The 16,646-nt window shown below is 41.0% G+C and overlaps 1 protein-coding gene across 1 annotated transcript; it reads left to right on the forward strand.

Moving 5' to 3' along the window:
- The first annotated feature begins 207 nt into the window (after positions 1-207).
- On the forward strand, positions 208-3,454 carry LOC143856182 (pyridoxal 5'-phosphate synthase subunit PDX1.3-like). Its single transcript, XM_077366297.1, has 2 exons — positions 208-1,394; positions 3,048-3,454. The coding sequence occupies exon 1, from the start codon at positions 374-376 to the stop codon at positions 1,301-1,303; it is 930 nt and encodes a 309-aa protein (XP_077222412.1). The 5' UTR covers positions 208-373; the 3' UTR covers positions 1,304-1,394; positions 3,048-3,454.
- Positions 3,455-16,646: the final 13,192 nt, after the last annotated feature.

The following is a 16,646-nucleotide window of genomic DNA, read 5'->3' on the forward strand; positions in this document are numbered from 1 at the left end:
TGCACCTGCATGCACGCCCAATCCACCATATAAAATCCCTAATTTCTCGTCCATAAAAATCAAATATCCCCTCTCTCAATGATAAATATTCATATTTTTGCTATTTTGACCACAGGCTGGGCTCCACCAAATCACCAAAACTTTTTAAATCAGCTAAAGATAGGATTTGTTTTTTAATAGGAACTAGGATTTGTTTTTTAATAGGAAATCTCTCTCTCTCTCTCTCTCTCTCTCTTCCTCTCTGTCTCAGTCTATATATCTGTTCTTCGTTTTCTAACAGGTATTCATAGATCTCCAATTCCTCCTCTTCTCATTCTCATCTCTCTCCACAAGCCAGTCACTACCCTTCATAGTGGCTTCATAGAATCCAAAAATGACCAGCACCGGAGTAGTCACCGTCTACGGTGACGGAACCCTAACGGAATCCAAAAAATCTCCATTCTCCGTCAAAGTAGGGTTAGCCCAAATGCTCAGAGGTGGAGTAATCATGGATGTAGTTAACGCGGAACAAGCCCGAATCGCCGAAGAGGCCGGAGCTTGCGCGGTAATGGCCCTAGAACGCGTCCCTGCCGATATTAGGGCACAGGGCGGGGTCGCCCGAATGTCAGATCCAACCCTTATCAAAGAAATAAAAAACGCTGTCACAATTCCAGTCATGGCCAAGGCGCGAATAGGCCACTTTGTAGAAGCCCAAATCCTAGAAGCCCTAGGTATAGATTACATAGATGAGAGCGAAGTCCTAACCCTAGCTGATGATCAACACCATATCAACAAACACAATTTTAGAATCCCCTTTGTTTGTGGGTGCCGGAATCTCGGCGAAGCCTTAAGAAGAATTAGGGAAGGGGCGGCGATGATTAGGACGAAAGGGGAGGCGGGGACTGGGAATATTATTGAGGCGGTGAGGCATGTTAGATCTGTTATGGATGATATTAGGGTTTTGAGGAATATGGATGAGGATGAGGTTTTTACTTTTGCGAAGAATATTGCGGCGCCTTATGATCTTGTGATGCAGACTAAGCAGTTGGGGAGGTTACCTGTGGTGCAATTTGCTGCCGGAGGGGTTGCTACTCCGGCGGATGCGGCGCTTATGATGCAGTTGGGTTGTGATGGGGTGTTTGTTGGGTCTGGGGTTTTTAAGAGTGGGGATCCTGCGAGAAGGGCTAGGGCGATTGTGCAGGCTGTTACGCATTATAGTGATCCTGAGATTTTGGCTGAGGTTAGTTGTGGGTTGGGTGAGGCTATGGTTGGGATTAATCTCAATGATGCGAAGGTCGAAAGGTACGCGAATCGGTCGGAATAAGCAGAGGATGAAGGGAACCAATCTTGTCTTCAATGTCTACAACAAATCAGATATCATTATCCATATATATATTTTTGCTTCTATTGTCTTGGTAACCATCTCTTTTAAGAATCCGATTTGTAGAACTTTTATGGGTTTTGGAAGCTTAATATAGATTCTGTTTTATTAAAAACTTATTATTGTGTTGTTGAATCTGGATCAATGATCAATTTGCTTGAGAAATTTTCTTAACTTATTGAGAGGATCTGTTTGTGGGATGCTATATCTCCCTGTTTGCATTTCGATTGATTACATGAAACTTTTGTGGGCTTGTTGTTTTTTAGAATTTTGAATTACTTTTAAGCTTGCTGTGTAAAGATTTTCTTTCGTGGCATCTGGGTATGAGCTTGTCATTGTCTCAATTATCAAATGAATTACTCATTATAGTGATTCGGAGATTCTAGTGGAAGTTTGTTGTGGGTTGGGTGAGGCCACGGTTAGACTTAATCTCAAGGTCGTAAGGTAAGCGAATCAGCGAATCGCTCAGAGTAAGCAGATGATGAAGAGAATTACTATTGTCTTCAGGGTCTTTCACAAATCAGAAATTATCATTCATATATTGTTTCTACTCATTATAGTGATTCGGAGATTCTAGTGGAAGTTTGTTGTGGGTTGGGTGAGGCCACGGTTAGACTTAATCTCAAGGTCGTAAGGTAAGCGAATCGCTCAGAGTAAGCAGATGATGAAGAGAATTACTATTGTCTTCAGGGTCTTTCACAAATCAGAAATTATCATTCATATATTGTTTCTATTGCCTTGGTAACTATCTCTTTTTATACATCTGAATCTGATTTGCAGAACTGTTATGGGTTTTTGAAGCTTAATATGGTCTCTGTTCTCTTAGAAACATGTTCATGGCTTGTTGAATCTGTATCAAAGATCAATTTGCTTGAGAAATTTTTTTGTAATTTATTGGGATGATCTATTTGTGGGGTACTTCTTTTCTTTTTGAATGGTATATTTGTGGGATACTATATCTTCATATTTGCATTTTTATGTATTTGTGGGATGCTATATCTTCATGTTTGCATTTTTATGTATGTTCACATGAAATTTTTGTGGGTGTGCTATTTGTCAGAATTTAGAATTATTTTTAAGCTTGATGTGTATCTTCATGTTTGCATTTTTATGTATGTTCACATGAAATTTCTGTGGGTGTGCTGTCTGTTAGAATTTAGAATTATTTTTAAGCTTGATGTTCAAATATTTTGGCTCGTGGCATTTGGGTATGAGCTTGTTATTGTCTCCATTGTCAAATGAAGCATGAAGCTTGTTGATGTGGTGATCTTCATCTTTGACAATGATTTTGTTCTTATAGTTTAAAGAATATGAGCCGCAAACTTTTTACCATTCCCCGAAAAAAAAAAAATAGTTTGTGTGAAACGACCACTCCAAAAGCTTAACCTGTTGGAGAAGTTGTTATTTAATCTTTTATACTTTAACACCCCCCCTCACGTGTGGCTCCTCTTTCTTTGGGTTGGCCTACACGTGGCACATGTGGCCTGGTATGCATAGCCGTAGTACTCATGATATGCATCCAGAGCATAGATTCACCGCAGACATGCATCCTCATAATAACTATAGTGAGTGCGGCCTCCTAAATATTGATCGTTGTACCTATCAAAATATGGAACATATGGCAGAGTCATTGGGATCGGCGTCGAAAAATGAAATTAACCCTCTTGTTTGTCTGTCATGTCGCAAGGAACACAATGCCTCTCTCGGATCACAAATCGGACTCCTGGATAACTCGGATTAGCGGCCGGACCAAACAGACGGATGTCAAAAGTTAGTCATTATAGTGCTTGCACTCGTTGTTGACAGCTGAAAGTGGCTGGAAATACTCAAAAAGTTGTTACGAATAACTTTCGTGTTTATGGCAAAACCAAATTTTGAGAAAGTAGCCCGAATGAAGAGAGAGAAAATAGTTGGAGAGAGGAGAGAGACACTAGAAAGAGAAGAAAAGATTTTCTTTTTCTCTGTATTTTTTTTCCTTTTTTTTCTCCAAAATGTAACTTACTCTAACTTATTAAAGAAGGTAAGGGTGGCGATTTTGTAATTTCCTACAACTATGGACCCCTTTTAATAAACCTATGCATACCTCTTCTTTTATCTGTTGAAGGACACGTACACAAAAGGAATAAGGAACTCGAATGGGACTTGAATGACACGTACATGCAAAGCCACCTATTTATGTTGCTTCTGTAAAATGGACTCTTTCCTAATAATTTTCACACGGAACTTATGTGGACACCCCAACTATACACGTAACCTTTAACCCAATTACAGTAGAGAGGCAATTAGGCAATAAAATAGTAACTTTAGTATAAAAAAGGCTACTTTTCTTTTTCCAAAAGTAACTGAGTTATTTTTTATTTTTTAAAGCTAGATATCTCTCACAGATACGAATAGAGGTGGGACCACTGACTTTAGATGAAAAAAGAAATAGTAGGCAAGGGTTAGTCCGTGACCTTCTTTGCCACCACTTCTGTGGCAAGACTACCAAACCCTGACGGAATGAAATTTCAGCCATTGAGTTCTCTGGGTGGAGATGAGTTTTCGATCGGACTGATTTGGGTAGATGGTGGCAGAACTGTGGCGTGATGCGTACGGCACCAGTGGAGGGAATGATTGCGCTAGAAAGAAGGCACTCTTTTCAACAACCAGGAACACCCAAATCTATGATTAGCACCAAACAAAATAATCTTCAAAGACAACTGTTCGGCTAGGGCTTGTATTTAGGGGTGGCAACGGGGCGGGTCGGGGCCGGATGTTGGGGTCCCCTTACCCTTCCCCTTTGCGGGGAATTTTCCCCCTCCCCTTCCCCTTCCCCTCTGCGGGGATGGTGGGGAATCCCCCTCCCCTCCCCGCGGGGAATATCTAATCCCCTTCCCCTTCCCCTTCCCCTTCCCCTTCCCCTCCCCGCATCCTTCGGGGACAAAATCCCCGCCCCGCCCCTCTTTGGAACCCAACCAAACCAGCAAACAGAGCTTCTTTCTTCTACGTCCATTACAGACAATATTGTGATGAATGCTATGATTCTATTCATGTGATCAACAAACAGATGGACAAAATCAGAAATGCATGGATGAGACAACAAACATAAATAACAACAGGACCTCATCTTTCAGTAATTTTCTGCATAAATTATGGAATGATAAATAGGAAATGAGCACCAGGATTACCTTCATTAACAGGCAGCCAATGTGCAAAAAGTAACTATTTCAGTAGTCACAATGAACTTTAAAAGTCCATAAGTGGGCGCTCACACACGCAAAATAATGTTCATTAGTTCATTCTGTATAGCATGTTAACCCCCAGATGAGCATGAGAAATGAGAATGGAGAAGAGAACAAAATCAACAAATGACTTATTTCTTTAATTGCAATTCAGTCTAGTGCTGACATGAAACAAATTTCTAGTAGCTAAATTTTTCTTGTTGAAAATTAAAACCTGCAATCCAACCCTAAAATTCTGTTGGCACTACGATTTTTTGATAATTGCATACACTCAGCGTCTCAGGCTCTCAGCTTGTCTTTATTATTTCAACATCTGTGAAAAGGTTATTATAGTTCCCAAAATGCTCTCAGAAGCTAATTAAAAGGAAAAGACAAGTTAAGTTTATATTTGGGGGAATCTTGTAGCCGATCCACAGAGTTTCTAGTCGTTTTCCTTAAAAAAAACACTTAAAAATTTACAAAAAAATGGCATTGATTAGCGGGGCGGGGCGGGGCGGGGCGGGGCGGGGCGGGGACAACTCCATCCCCTTCCCCTTCCCCTCCTCGCACCGGGGAATTTTTATATTCCCCTTCCCCTTCCCCTTCCCCTTTCAAATCGGGGAATCCCCTCCCCAAACGGGGCGGGGCGGGGCGGATCCCCTCTTTTTCGGGTGAAATTGCCAGCCCTACTTGTATTTTAGAGGGCTGTTTTGAGTAAGAAATCAATGGAACAATGAGGGCATGAAAACAAGGTGAAAAGAGCCTGGATCCCTTGCTCTGATACCAAATTTGATGTAGGACACCGGAAGAGAAATAGAAGAAATGGGAGAGAAATAGAAGACGAAGAGATGAGAGGGAAGAATAGATGAAGAGACAAATTTAGGGAGGAGTACAGAAAAAGGAAAGAATAGAAGAAGAAATTAGGGGAGAAGAGAAGAGGAATAGAGGAAGGAGAAGAAACCTGTAGATGTGAGAAGCCAATCAATCTTTTCAATTAATCATCAAAGTTAACATTAAAGCTGTAAAGAGGCCTATTTATAGGAAGTTGAAATAAAATTTCAATGAAAATAAAATCCTAAAACTAAAACATAGAAATATAAATCCTAGAAACTAAGTAACATGGAAATAAATTGGAATGGGCAAATATGCCACTTATTTGGCCCCACTTTTGGGTATTCCATGTGGATTTTGCTATGAAGGAGGTTTGAACCCAGACATTTGCTCTGATACCATGTGAAACTACCAGTAACTCCAAAAGCTTAAGCTGTTGGAGAAGGCATTATTTAATCCTTTATACTTTAATAGTTTGATTAATATGACTTATCCTGACATTCAGTCAGCTTATTGGCACAAGATGTAGAAGTTGCTTTGGCATGTCTGTTTACAGACATCAATGATTCTACTTCCTAAACTTCTTCATTTTCATAATATCAATATGTAATCGCTTTGTGCCTCGATGTTATTATGTTATTTATAATTAAAATTGGATTGAACTTGGATGTTTTTTTTTCCAGTTTAATTTCTCTATTGTATGAAGTATTAAAAGGGTTTAGGAAAATTATATTTCCACCGTCATTAGCATCTCCACTACGCTTTTGTTTGCCTTTTCCTATGAATGATGAAAAAGGAGGTGAAAATGCATCCAATTTCAGGAAAAAACAAACAAGAGGAGGTGGAAATGATGGAAAAGGAGGTAGTAGTATCATTTCCCTTAGGGTGCGCTTGGATCGCCGGAATCACGAATCAGTATGATACCGATTTACGCGATTCCCGCGTTTGGTTGCATTTGCCAAATGGAATGGGAAACGATTTTTGACTCCCAGCGGAATAAAAACGGGAATATTCTTTTTATGAGTCCGTCGGATTTCAAGCGAAATTTTGACCAAAATTTCGATTTCGGTGGGGTCCAAAACCCGTACCGAAACCGAAATTTAAAACCATGCTTTTGATAGGGTATTGGGTTTGAAAGATTGTGTTTATGGGTTGCAAGGGTTGGTGATTGGAGGGTCTTCTAGGCTTTGAGGAAGAAAAGAAGATGTGTCCATATTAGCCCAAGCTTATATCTGGCTGTAAAAGTAGTTGTTTTCCACTTTGTTGCTTGTAATTAGGAACCCACCAAATAAAAAAGGATCTGTTTATTAGGGTTTGTTTCTTTTCTTCTTATTTTTATGTAAATATCAATGGTCCTATTGATTTTTTTTTCCTAACAGTTCTTCGAAGAAATTGAACTTACCAGTTTGTTCTTCATGCCCAAGTATGTGATATTATTACTTCTGTTCTTTTTCCACCTGTCCTTTTCATGGAGGTGATCAAATTTTCAATTTCCCCTGCTAAATTATAGTTATGAATCTGGTTCTTAGACCTTTCTTTAAGGTTTTTTTTCTAGACTTAATTGTTTTAAAAAAGTGGAACTGATAAGAAATTGTTTGGGATATTCATCGTGAGATTGCTTTAAGTATCATTCGAGAGATTGCAATACTCAATGTTTTAGACACACACATACGTGTATATGTATATATAACTATTATATATATATAATGATTTTACATTTTATTAGAAACAAACAAGTACTATTGATTGAAATAATTATTAAAAACTTGATTCCATTCTACCATTGGTCTGGATGGTGCCAAACGCTAGAATCGGAATCGCGATTGATTCCCATAGATAAATTCCAGTGCTTACAAAAACACTAGAATTGGAATCATTATCCGTTTACAGGGGGAAATGGAATTGGATTGGAATGTGATACCAATACAGATTCGTGATTCCGGCGATCCAAACGCACCCTTAAGCTCTGTTCACTTGTTTTCCCGGGAAAGGAAAGGAAAAGAAAAGAAAGGAATCTGACGTGGCGAAAAGGAAAGGAAAGGAAAAGAAACTGTAATTTTCCCTTGCTTTCTCGCTGTTCACTTGCGAAGAAAGCAAGGGAAAATATGCAGGAAAGTTATTTTCTCACTGTTCACTTGCCCAGAAAGCAAGGGAAAATATGCAGAAACCCATATTAAACTTATTTTGCACAAGATTTTTTTTTGTCATTAAATGCTACCACTTAAACAACACGTACATAGTATGATCCACCAACAGAAATTAAACATAAGTTATAACATTTCTACCAAAGTCTTGGTACACCCAAAATATAGATATACACACATTTTTTGACACATATAAATGGTTCAACAAAAAATACATAAACATCACAAAGCCAAACGGCGCAGAATGCGCCCCAACATCTCCACTCGATCCATCTCGTCCAGAGAAAGGAAGGCCTCAGCTTCCTTCTGATGCCCATGCAGGTGCCACTTGTTGCCCAATCGGCCAAGTCATTAACTGAACCCATATAAGAGAGACCGAACATTCAAACTTCGAGTACTTTAGCTCGTACTTATCTGTTGCCTCTATTGACTTGAGGGTCGAAGGGTTTCCCTGGGATTCCGACTCCGGCATCCTAACCTTCTCTTTCATCGCAGATTGCAAATCACCCTGCTGACCTCAGCTAGGTCCACGAAGTACCCTTCCACAGTTGCATTGTCAAAGGCGATTACAATTCCCAACGGCTAATAATATTGGCATTACAGTGTTAATAAATGCACAAACTTAGCTTGTGTTTTCATTTTTATTTTTGGTCCGTTGTTTTCTATTCTAAATTTTAATCGGCTACTAAGAGCTTTCTGGGAACTATAATAACCTCCAACAGCTGTTTGAATAATAAAAGACAAGATGAGTTAGTGCATTTATCAAAATATGTTAGTGCAAACATGAGTAGTCTTTCCAAAAAGCTCCCATAAGCCCTTCAAAATGAATAGACAAGGGGGTTCGGCCCATTATCAAAACATGGTAGCGTGAACATCACATCAGTATGCAAAATAAAAACAAAAAATAAATCGAGAGAGAGAAAGACAAGAGGAAGGGTGAGAGAGAGGGATAGAGCTTTATGACTTTTTTAAGTTTCACGCATCCATGGCAGAAGAGAGAAGAGTACTGGGTACTACAGCGACGCGATAGAGAGGAAGAAGAAGAAGCAGGAACAGAAGGGAAAGATGGGAAGAAAAAGCAGAAGAATCAGAAATGAAAAAGCTTGAGAGAGAGAGAGAGAGAGAGAGAGAGAGAGAGAGAGAAGATGAAGGGTTTTTGTTGCATGTGTCTGCTGGGGTTGTGATTTAGACTCATGTACTTCACAGGTGTTGTGTCTCAAGTTCAATAGAAAAGGAGCTGAGCTCTCTCGCTCCGATTTTCCTCTTTCTTTTTTCCTTTCTTTGTGGAATACTCATTTCTGACTGGAAAGGGTTTCAACTTCAAGACCCATATATTTTTTCTTCTGTTCTATTGGTGGGTTTACCTATTCCTCGTTTTGAAAGCTATTTGCTTTCTGGGTTTTGTTGGGTTTTTGTTTTAGATGAAGGGGACGAAGCCCTTTAATTTCCAGGGCAAAGGGGTTTTGGAAGTAGCAGAGATTTCAGGGAAGTGGAAGGAAAGTAACAAGATAAGAGAGCCAACCTCTGTTCTGGATAATATAAGGAGCCCAAGTTCTTCTTCTTTGGGAGGTTCCACAGACTCCGCGGGAGATGGTGATGGAGCCAGTGGGTTTCGTCGGAGGGTTGTAGCGAGAGAATGTTTCGAGGAGGGGAGCCCGATGGATTTTCCCGAGAGTTTATCCCTTCCTTTTTCCCATCTCTTTCGTGGGAAAATTGCAAAGGAGTTGGGGAGAAAATTTGACTTTCCACGTCAATTTTTTACGTTTCATACATTTTCCACGTCCCCCTACCTACTTTCTCAAGAAAGCACGCCAACATACGAAAAAATGGTTTCTCGATAAAATTTGGGTTACTTTCCCCTCTTTTCTTTTCTTGAGAATACAAGTGAACAGCCTTAGGGTTTAATATCAACAGCAATTTTGAAATTTTGATTTGGACAAGTGGAAAGTTTCTTAGCCTGGAGTTCCGACCCAGATATCCATGACCTGACAAATATGCACGGAGAAGCATTTAATTCTTGCAAGGAAATTACTACCTTTGAAGTAAATTGTTATAAGCAAATGGTCAGATTAAGCATCATGTGGTTATGGACTGGAGGCGATTCCCTCAATATCATTTGGTGGCATAGAGGGAATCCATAGCCTCTGTAGATTTAGAGACAATATTATGGGGAAGATGTCTTGTCTAGTTTTGAACAGTGTTCTGTTCACTCATCCATATTCACCATGGAGGAAAACTCTAGGCCTGATTCTCTAGCAAATTTTGAAGTGTCCTGTACAAAGTTGACTGACGTGAAATGCCCAATCTGTTTTGTGTGTTTGCTTTTCCTGTTTGTAACTCATGGCCGTCTTTTGCACATTTTCCTTTTCTTCTATTTAATGAATTAGCTGTCCAAATTAAAAAAAAAGTAAATTTTTATCAGGAGACCAGCAGTCTCAGCAGTCTCCTCAAACAAATCTACTTTTCCCAAATTTTATCTTGGGTTGTTATATAAGATATGTACAAACATGTGTTACATCCAAGGCCTGAATTTCTTGCTAACCATCTTCTATTCTCCTTTTCTGCTTCATACCATTAAGATGTCACTCAACCATATCCCTAATTGAGAAAACTTACTGTCCTACTACCATCACCCTTTTGATGAGACGTGTCTGTATTTGTCCGATTACGAACAATATCAATAGCCATACTCCAACTTTATACTGGTAAATGGAAATCAGATCATGTATCATATGACTTGCATGGAAAAGGATATTTGTATGCCGTTGATTCCCAAGGCGTGATCAGAGAAAATCAAATTATCAAATATTAGATTGTTGGGGGAAGTAATATGAAATGCAAAATTGGTGAGGAAATTGCAGGTATGGGGGAGATTTAAGTGTAAAGGAGGAGGTTCAGTGTTTCTGTAGGGGCTGCAGGAAGTGATTTGTTTGGTTACAGTTTGTAGACACTAGAGAAATCTTAGAAACAGTTCTACCCAGTTGCATTATCCATTATGGAGTACAGTACACAAAAATTTGTGACTAGAAGCTGTCATCAACCATATGAGGATAGTCTAGTAAGGACTTTCATTGGTTCTTGTTTGTGTTGAATAATTCAAGTCTCTCCTCCAGGTTCGTATAAGTATCTCATCAATGATGATTTTCTGTTGATATTTTGGAGCTGTTTTGAGACCCCAGCAGAGGCTCCTGATCCTCTGTGGCTCTACCGTCCATTCCATAGTGATTTTGACGAGTTCATAAGATCACATCCACGTTAACCCTCCTGAGTTGGTTTAGATACTTGTGATTGCTTTCCAACTTCATCAATTGCTCCAATAGAATCTCAACCTCCTTCCTTTCCACAGGAATTATTATAGCCCATCACATTGTATCCACTTTGACCCCTCCATCTGTCAAAAGTCCTCTCTAACTTGAACTATGTCTCTGAGCCTAGTTTTACCATGTTTCAAGTTATGCTCACGGTTTGGCAATGTTGAACCCTAGGGAGAAAAATAACTCTATTTATTCACCCAATTTCTTCCTCTGAGCTGAGTAAGTGTAGTTTTCATGAATAAGAGTTTGTCATGTCACCTCTGAGAACTATATGGATTCTGGAATTGTCATAGAGTTTTGTCACAATGTTCTAAAAAGTGCTGGGCGGAGATGGGCGGCTGACTGACCTCCCAGCGCCCAGGCCGCCCAGGCGGCCGCCTCATCACTTGGGTGGCCGCCTAATAATGCCCAGGCTGTGAAACCGCTTTTTTAAACGCCCAGGGCCTGGGTGGGCGGGGCGTTTTTTCTGCGCCCAGCGCCTAGGTGACCTGGGCGGCCGCCTTTAAGAACATAGGTTTTGTGTTTATGATCAGTTCCAAGCATATCAGGCTCCTTGATGGTTGTCTATTTGCAAGAATAATAAATCTGAATGTATCAACTTTTGCAAATGATCACGAATTATGGAGAGGTAATTCATCTATTTCCACCTATTTTAGTTCAATATTTTGATCATACGGTGGAATTAGCTTTTACTAGTCTAAATCCATACCTGTCGGCATGTGCTTGTCAACCGCTAGCCATGATTTTGCTGCAGTAAAGAGTCTTATTAGCTAACAGTTGAGTTACTATGGGACAATAGGAGCCCCATCTAGTGATTATTCCAATGCTTAATATGAGAACCACTAATGGGCTAACATTAGGATGACATATTAGCTTTAACCAACTAATTACCTATATGCTTGTGTTGCAAAATTTATGAACTATTGATGTTCCTAGAAGAAAAGGGGCAATGTGTTCCTTATGTTGCCTGCATCTTGTTCAGATTTGACCTCATTGAGGAACCATATGCAATGTGTTCCACATGCGTATGGTTTATAAATCATGTAGCAATGGCATGTTCCCATTGCTCAAAAAAATATGCAAACATGTGATCCCAAGAGTTTGAGCTAGTGAGAAGAAAGAGGATAGAAGTTGGACTTTGGAACCACTGCAGGATTGTGAAGATGATCTTGACTGTGGCACACATTGTAGATCTTTGCCTGTGAAATATATCACAGAGATCTCGAATCTCTCAAAAATAGGATTATACCTGATTTGCAGCAACTGACAAGATGAGACGCAAGGAACACAAACATATACATCAAGAAACACAAGGATTAGCAAGAAACACGAGAGTTACATGGTTCAGCAGTTTACCTACATCTATATGAGAGGAGTTTCACTATATCGATATTAGGATTACAAACTCTCTTTTCTATCTCTTCGCTCTGCCAAGAGAAGCCAAAATACAAGACATCTGCACAAATAGTGCCAATTTTTATTTTGAAGGAAGAAATCTCACACAAATATGAATCAGATGGATTGTAATTAAGTTGTAAAGGTGTCTGTACTGTACCTACATATACTTGTTCTGCTCTTCATGGTAACACCATCGGTTTTGGAAGTACCTTTTGTGATATGACTCAAGGCAAGGGTGAGGATAGTGCCACCTGGGCAGCCGATGTGGCAAGAAAACCCCCTGAAATGATACCCACACGCGAGAGCATGAGGCAAAGTAAAAGGCCTAGTGCGTTGGATGACTACGCGTGATATCAGAAAAAAAAGCATAACGGAGTTGGTTAGAAAATATTCTTAAAAGGCAGAGGAGTTAGGGCAAAAAGGGAGAAGAAAAACTTTACACTCTGTATTTTCCTTTTCTTGTTCTAGGAGGTTACTACACTCGAAGTAGTCTATTTTTCTTATAAATTTCCTGTATCTCCATTATCAGAGAATCTCAAGCTGCTTAGAAGGTAGAAATTAAGTGAAATTGAGCTTTTATTTGTCACTTTTGTTGCTAGCTCCATAGAGTTTTTCTTCTCCCATTTTGCCCTAACTCCTCTGCCTTGTAAGAATATTTTCTATGGAGAAATTGTTGGAATTCCATGAAAGAGTCCCGGGAGCCAGGATGCATGCCAGTTTCATACGACCAGGTGGAGTGGCACAAGATCTGCCTCTTGGCTCATGTCGAGATATTGATTCCTCCACACAACAATTTGCTTCTCGTATCGATGAATCAGAAGAGATGTCAACCGGCAACCATATCTGGAAACAACGATTTGTGGATATTGGTATTGTCACTGCACAACAAGCAAAGGATTGGGGATTCAGTGGTGTAATGTTAAGAGGTCGTGCGGCATGAAGACATTGATAGCAATATGGGGGAAGTTCCCATCAAGTTACCTGCCTGACCCTACTCAAGCATGCATATTATGTCAGTGAAGACTTGGTGTGAAGCCTTGGAGACGACGTACCCGGGACTAGGGTGAGCTGAGGGGGGACATCGTAAGTGAGCGAATGTGTGTAAGCCTAGTCAAACATGACTGTTCTAGGTGGGGGCCACCACCTTCGAATGGTGTTGGTCCTACGAACCGTGAACGGATTCGCCTTTGGCCTCTGGGCACGTCGGAACCGCATGAGTTCATCGGATGAGAAATTCACTTATTTAGAATAATTTAGATTAATATTCTTTAGAATAATTTAGAAATTCACTTATTTAGAATAATTTCTAATGATCGCCGTGTCCTGCATGCTGGATCCTCTACTATTCTATGTTCTTCCCGAAAGCGTGCCAATCCTTATGTTGTGCAGAGCTGAGCATCTTCTATTCGCTGGGATAAAGCTTTTCCTCTGCAGGGGCCTTGTGCAGTAAACCCCCTATGGGCGGTCATCCGTCATCGTCAAGTAGTCCCCGCGAAGCTTTCGGGAAGAGGGGTAGTCTTGTGCGTAAGCATAGCATTTCTGATCGAACCCGCCCAACCCAACTAAGAAGAACCGAACCTGTCAGACACATCTTTTTGTTTTTTGGGAGGGTACTCCGAGTAGTTGGTACCTCGTAGGACCTCGACCCGCCTACTCGGGTCTTGTATGGATATGCAGGAAGGGGTGCTCCTAGGTGTGTGTAGGGGGTGTGTTTGTTCGCGAGAATTGATTCCTCGTCAAGTCAGTTTGGGGGGTGTGGACAAACTTGCGCGAATTCGGGTTCCTTATTTGGTTTTTACTCGACTCGTATCGACTCGTCTGGACTGATCTCGGATAGAACAACAATACCACTTGATGTTCCTTGTTTCATTGGAGGTGCATGAAAAATCTTCCTTTTCTTTGACGCCTAGAGAACTTTGAGACTAGAGCGGATCAGTTTGATGGTATGGTTGCGAATATGATACTACAGGGTGAGTGAGTCGAGTCGCTTGAAGACGGCCACAAGACCCAGACGGAAGACACCAGAGCCACATTCGAGGCCCTCCAAGCCCAAACTGAGGACCTTACCTAAGGATGGCCATCCTGACACGGGTGATGGGAGCCACCGGCGGGGGTCAAGGGGAAAGCCATGGTCGGGTGCGAGTACCCGAGCCACGTTCGTATGGAGGGGCACGAGATGCCAAGGAGCTGGAAAATGTCTTCTTCGAGCTGTACGTCCCGACTCAGAGGATGCCAAGGTGGTTATGGCCACCATGTACCTCAATGGAGATGCCAAGCTGTGGTGGTGTACTCGCTATGAGGATCAGTAGTTGAGTAAAGAAAGGGGATGGGGAATAATGGAGCCTAGAGCATGTGCCAGTGAGGAAATAATGGAGCAAGCAATAGGAAATGGTGTGGGCACCGCCACTAAGACTGCATGAATGCGGGCAAATAAACGACTTTATTGATTCATTTATTTGTTATATACGAAATGAGGTCTTCCCTGTCAGTCACTGGTTCAATTCTTCCATTACTCCTTTCAGTGATGGCTATTCGCTATTCCCTGAACAACTCGATGAATAGGGAACCAACACGTCAGAAGAGGTTGTGTCTCTTAAAGTAGAATCGGGGCGCTGATGCTATTACGTTATGCCATCTAATAGTTCTGCTTCAGCGCAACAGAGCAGCTCTCATACGCAAGGCGATAGAGAGCGGGGCACTTTCTAATGTGGGGAGGAATGAATGAACCAAGGCGAACCAACCAAACGGAACGGAGTAGGCGAGATGGTGAAAGGTTATTAGGAACCTACGGAAGGCTCATTCTAAGGATGGTTACTGGCCTTTGTGGTACCAAGATTACAGGTAAACAAAGAATTGTGGGATACAAGCCTTGGCTTACGAGCAGGATGGGAAAGGTAGAGGATAAGAGGAATGGATGAAGCTACGGCAGGCTAATTCATATACCCGCTTTAGCGGCGTGTCCGAACAGCACTGGGTAGTTAATATATGTAGGGAACAAGGAAGAGCGAATAAAAAGGGGATGTTTTGTTAATGGGAACAAGGAACTGTTTATAGGCGTTGCGATATAAACAAGTATACTCATCCGAGCCGCAGGAACACGTACATACGGATTACGAGAATTTCCACCTTGTTGAAGATCTGGTGGTGCTACCCAAAGACTTGAATGAATAGCCATCGCAGAACAACCGAGATCCAATGAGAATTTGCGCGTAGCTTCTGGGTCTTTGACATAAAGAAAGAAGGTTGTAATACGAAACGGACATGTGAGCACTTTTTCCTAGCTAGTGGAACAAGAAAGACATGGATGTATATTTAATACGCAATCAAAGGATTTCGCATGCTTACCATATAATATAGGAATTCCCCTTGCTTTGTTTTCGCTCCGCTCGCCCTTACTAATAGGGGCACTCCTTGCTTGCGGAGCGGCATACCGGAAAAAGAAGGATTGACTTTCTATTAGGGGTGGACATGGTTCGGTTCGGTTTTGGGGCATACCCAGACCGAACCATATATAATCGGTTCCCTAAAATTGGAACCAAAACCGAACCATATATTTTGGAACCGAACTGAACCAGAACATATATAATCGGTTCGGTTCCGTTCTGGGTTTACCCAACCTTGAATAAAAGCACAACATATGATGAAAAATGCAAGACCATAACAGAAAAGAAAAAACCCAATGAGAAAATAGCCTCTGAAATTCACAGAACCCAAAAATCTGATGACATACTCACCTTTTCTTCTATGAAAAACCATGTAAACCCCTCACAGAGAGCCATGCATATTGAAAATCTTAAAACCCTCAATTTCTCATGTGGGCATGCAACTAGAAAAGAACTTAATGAAGATCAAACCCATTGACCTTGAATAAAAGCAGTGCATACCCGCTTTTTCACTTAAAATTGTAGAAGATGAAGGCAAGTTGCAGATTGCGAGGTTGGAGACAAGGAGGCGGTGAGAGTGGAAAGTTAGGGTTTCTTTTTTTTAATTTTACGATTGTGATTTTTGTTGCTTTTTAACTTTTTACGACTTGTCGAAGCAAATCGGTAAAAGGGGGGTGAATTAAAATTTTGAAGGTGAAGGAACACGTTAAAGATGAGTGAATTAAAAGGGGGAGGGGTGATTTTATCAAATGCCTAAGTAGAGTCGGTTCTCGGTTCCGAGATCCCAAACCCAGAACCGAACCGAGTTTCAACCGGTTCCAGATTTTTCGAACCAGAACCGAACAATATATAGCTGGAACCAAACTGAACCGAACCAAATGTGTTGGTTCGGTTCGGTTCCCCGGTTCAAACCGGAACCATGTCCACCCCTACTTTCTATTATGCTTTTTTTTCCCCCTAATATCACGCGTAGTCATCCAACGCACTAGGCCTTTTTCATTGCCTCATGCTCTTGC

Source organism: Tasmannia lanceolata, unplaced genomic scaffold, assembly GCF_043159265.1.
Source record: "Tasmannia lanceolata isolate RefF3 unplaced genomic scaffold, GAP_Taslan_0.1 ptg000023l, whole genome shotgun sequence".
In the NCBI taxonomy this organism is placed as follows: domain Eukaryota; kingdom Viridiplantae; phylum Streptophyta; class Magnoliopsida; order Canellales; family Winteraceae; genus Tasmannia; species Tasmannia lanceolata.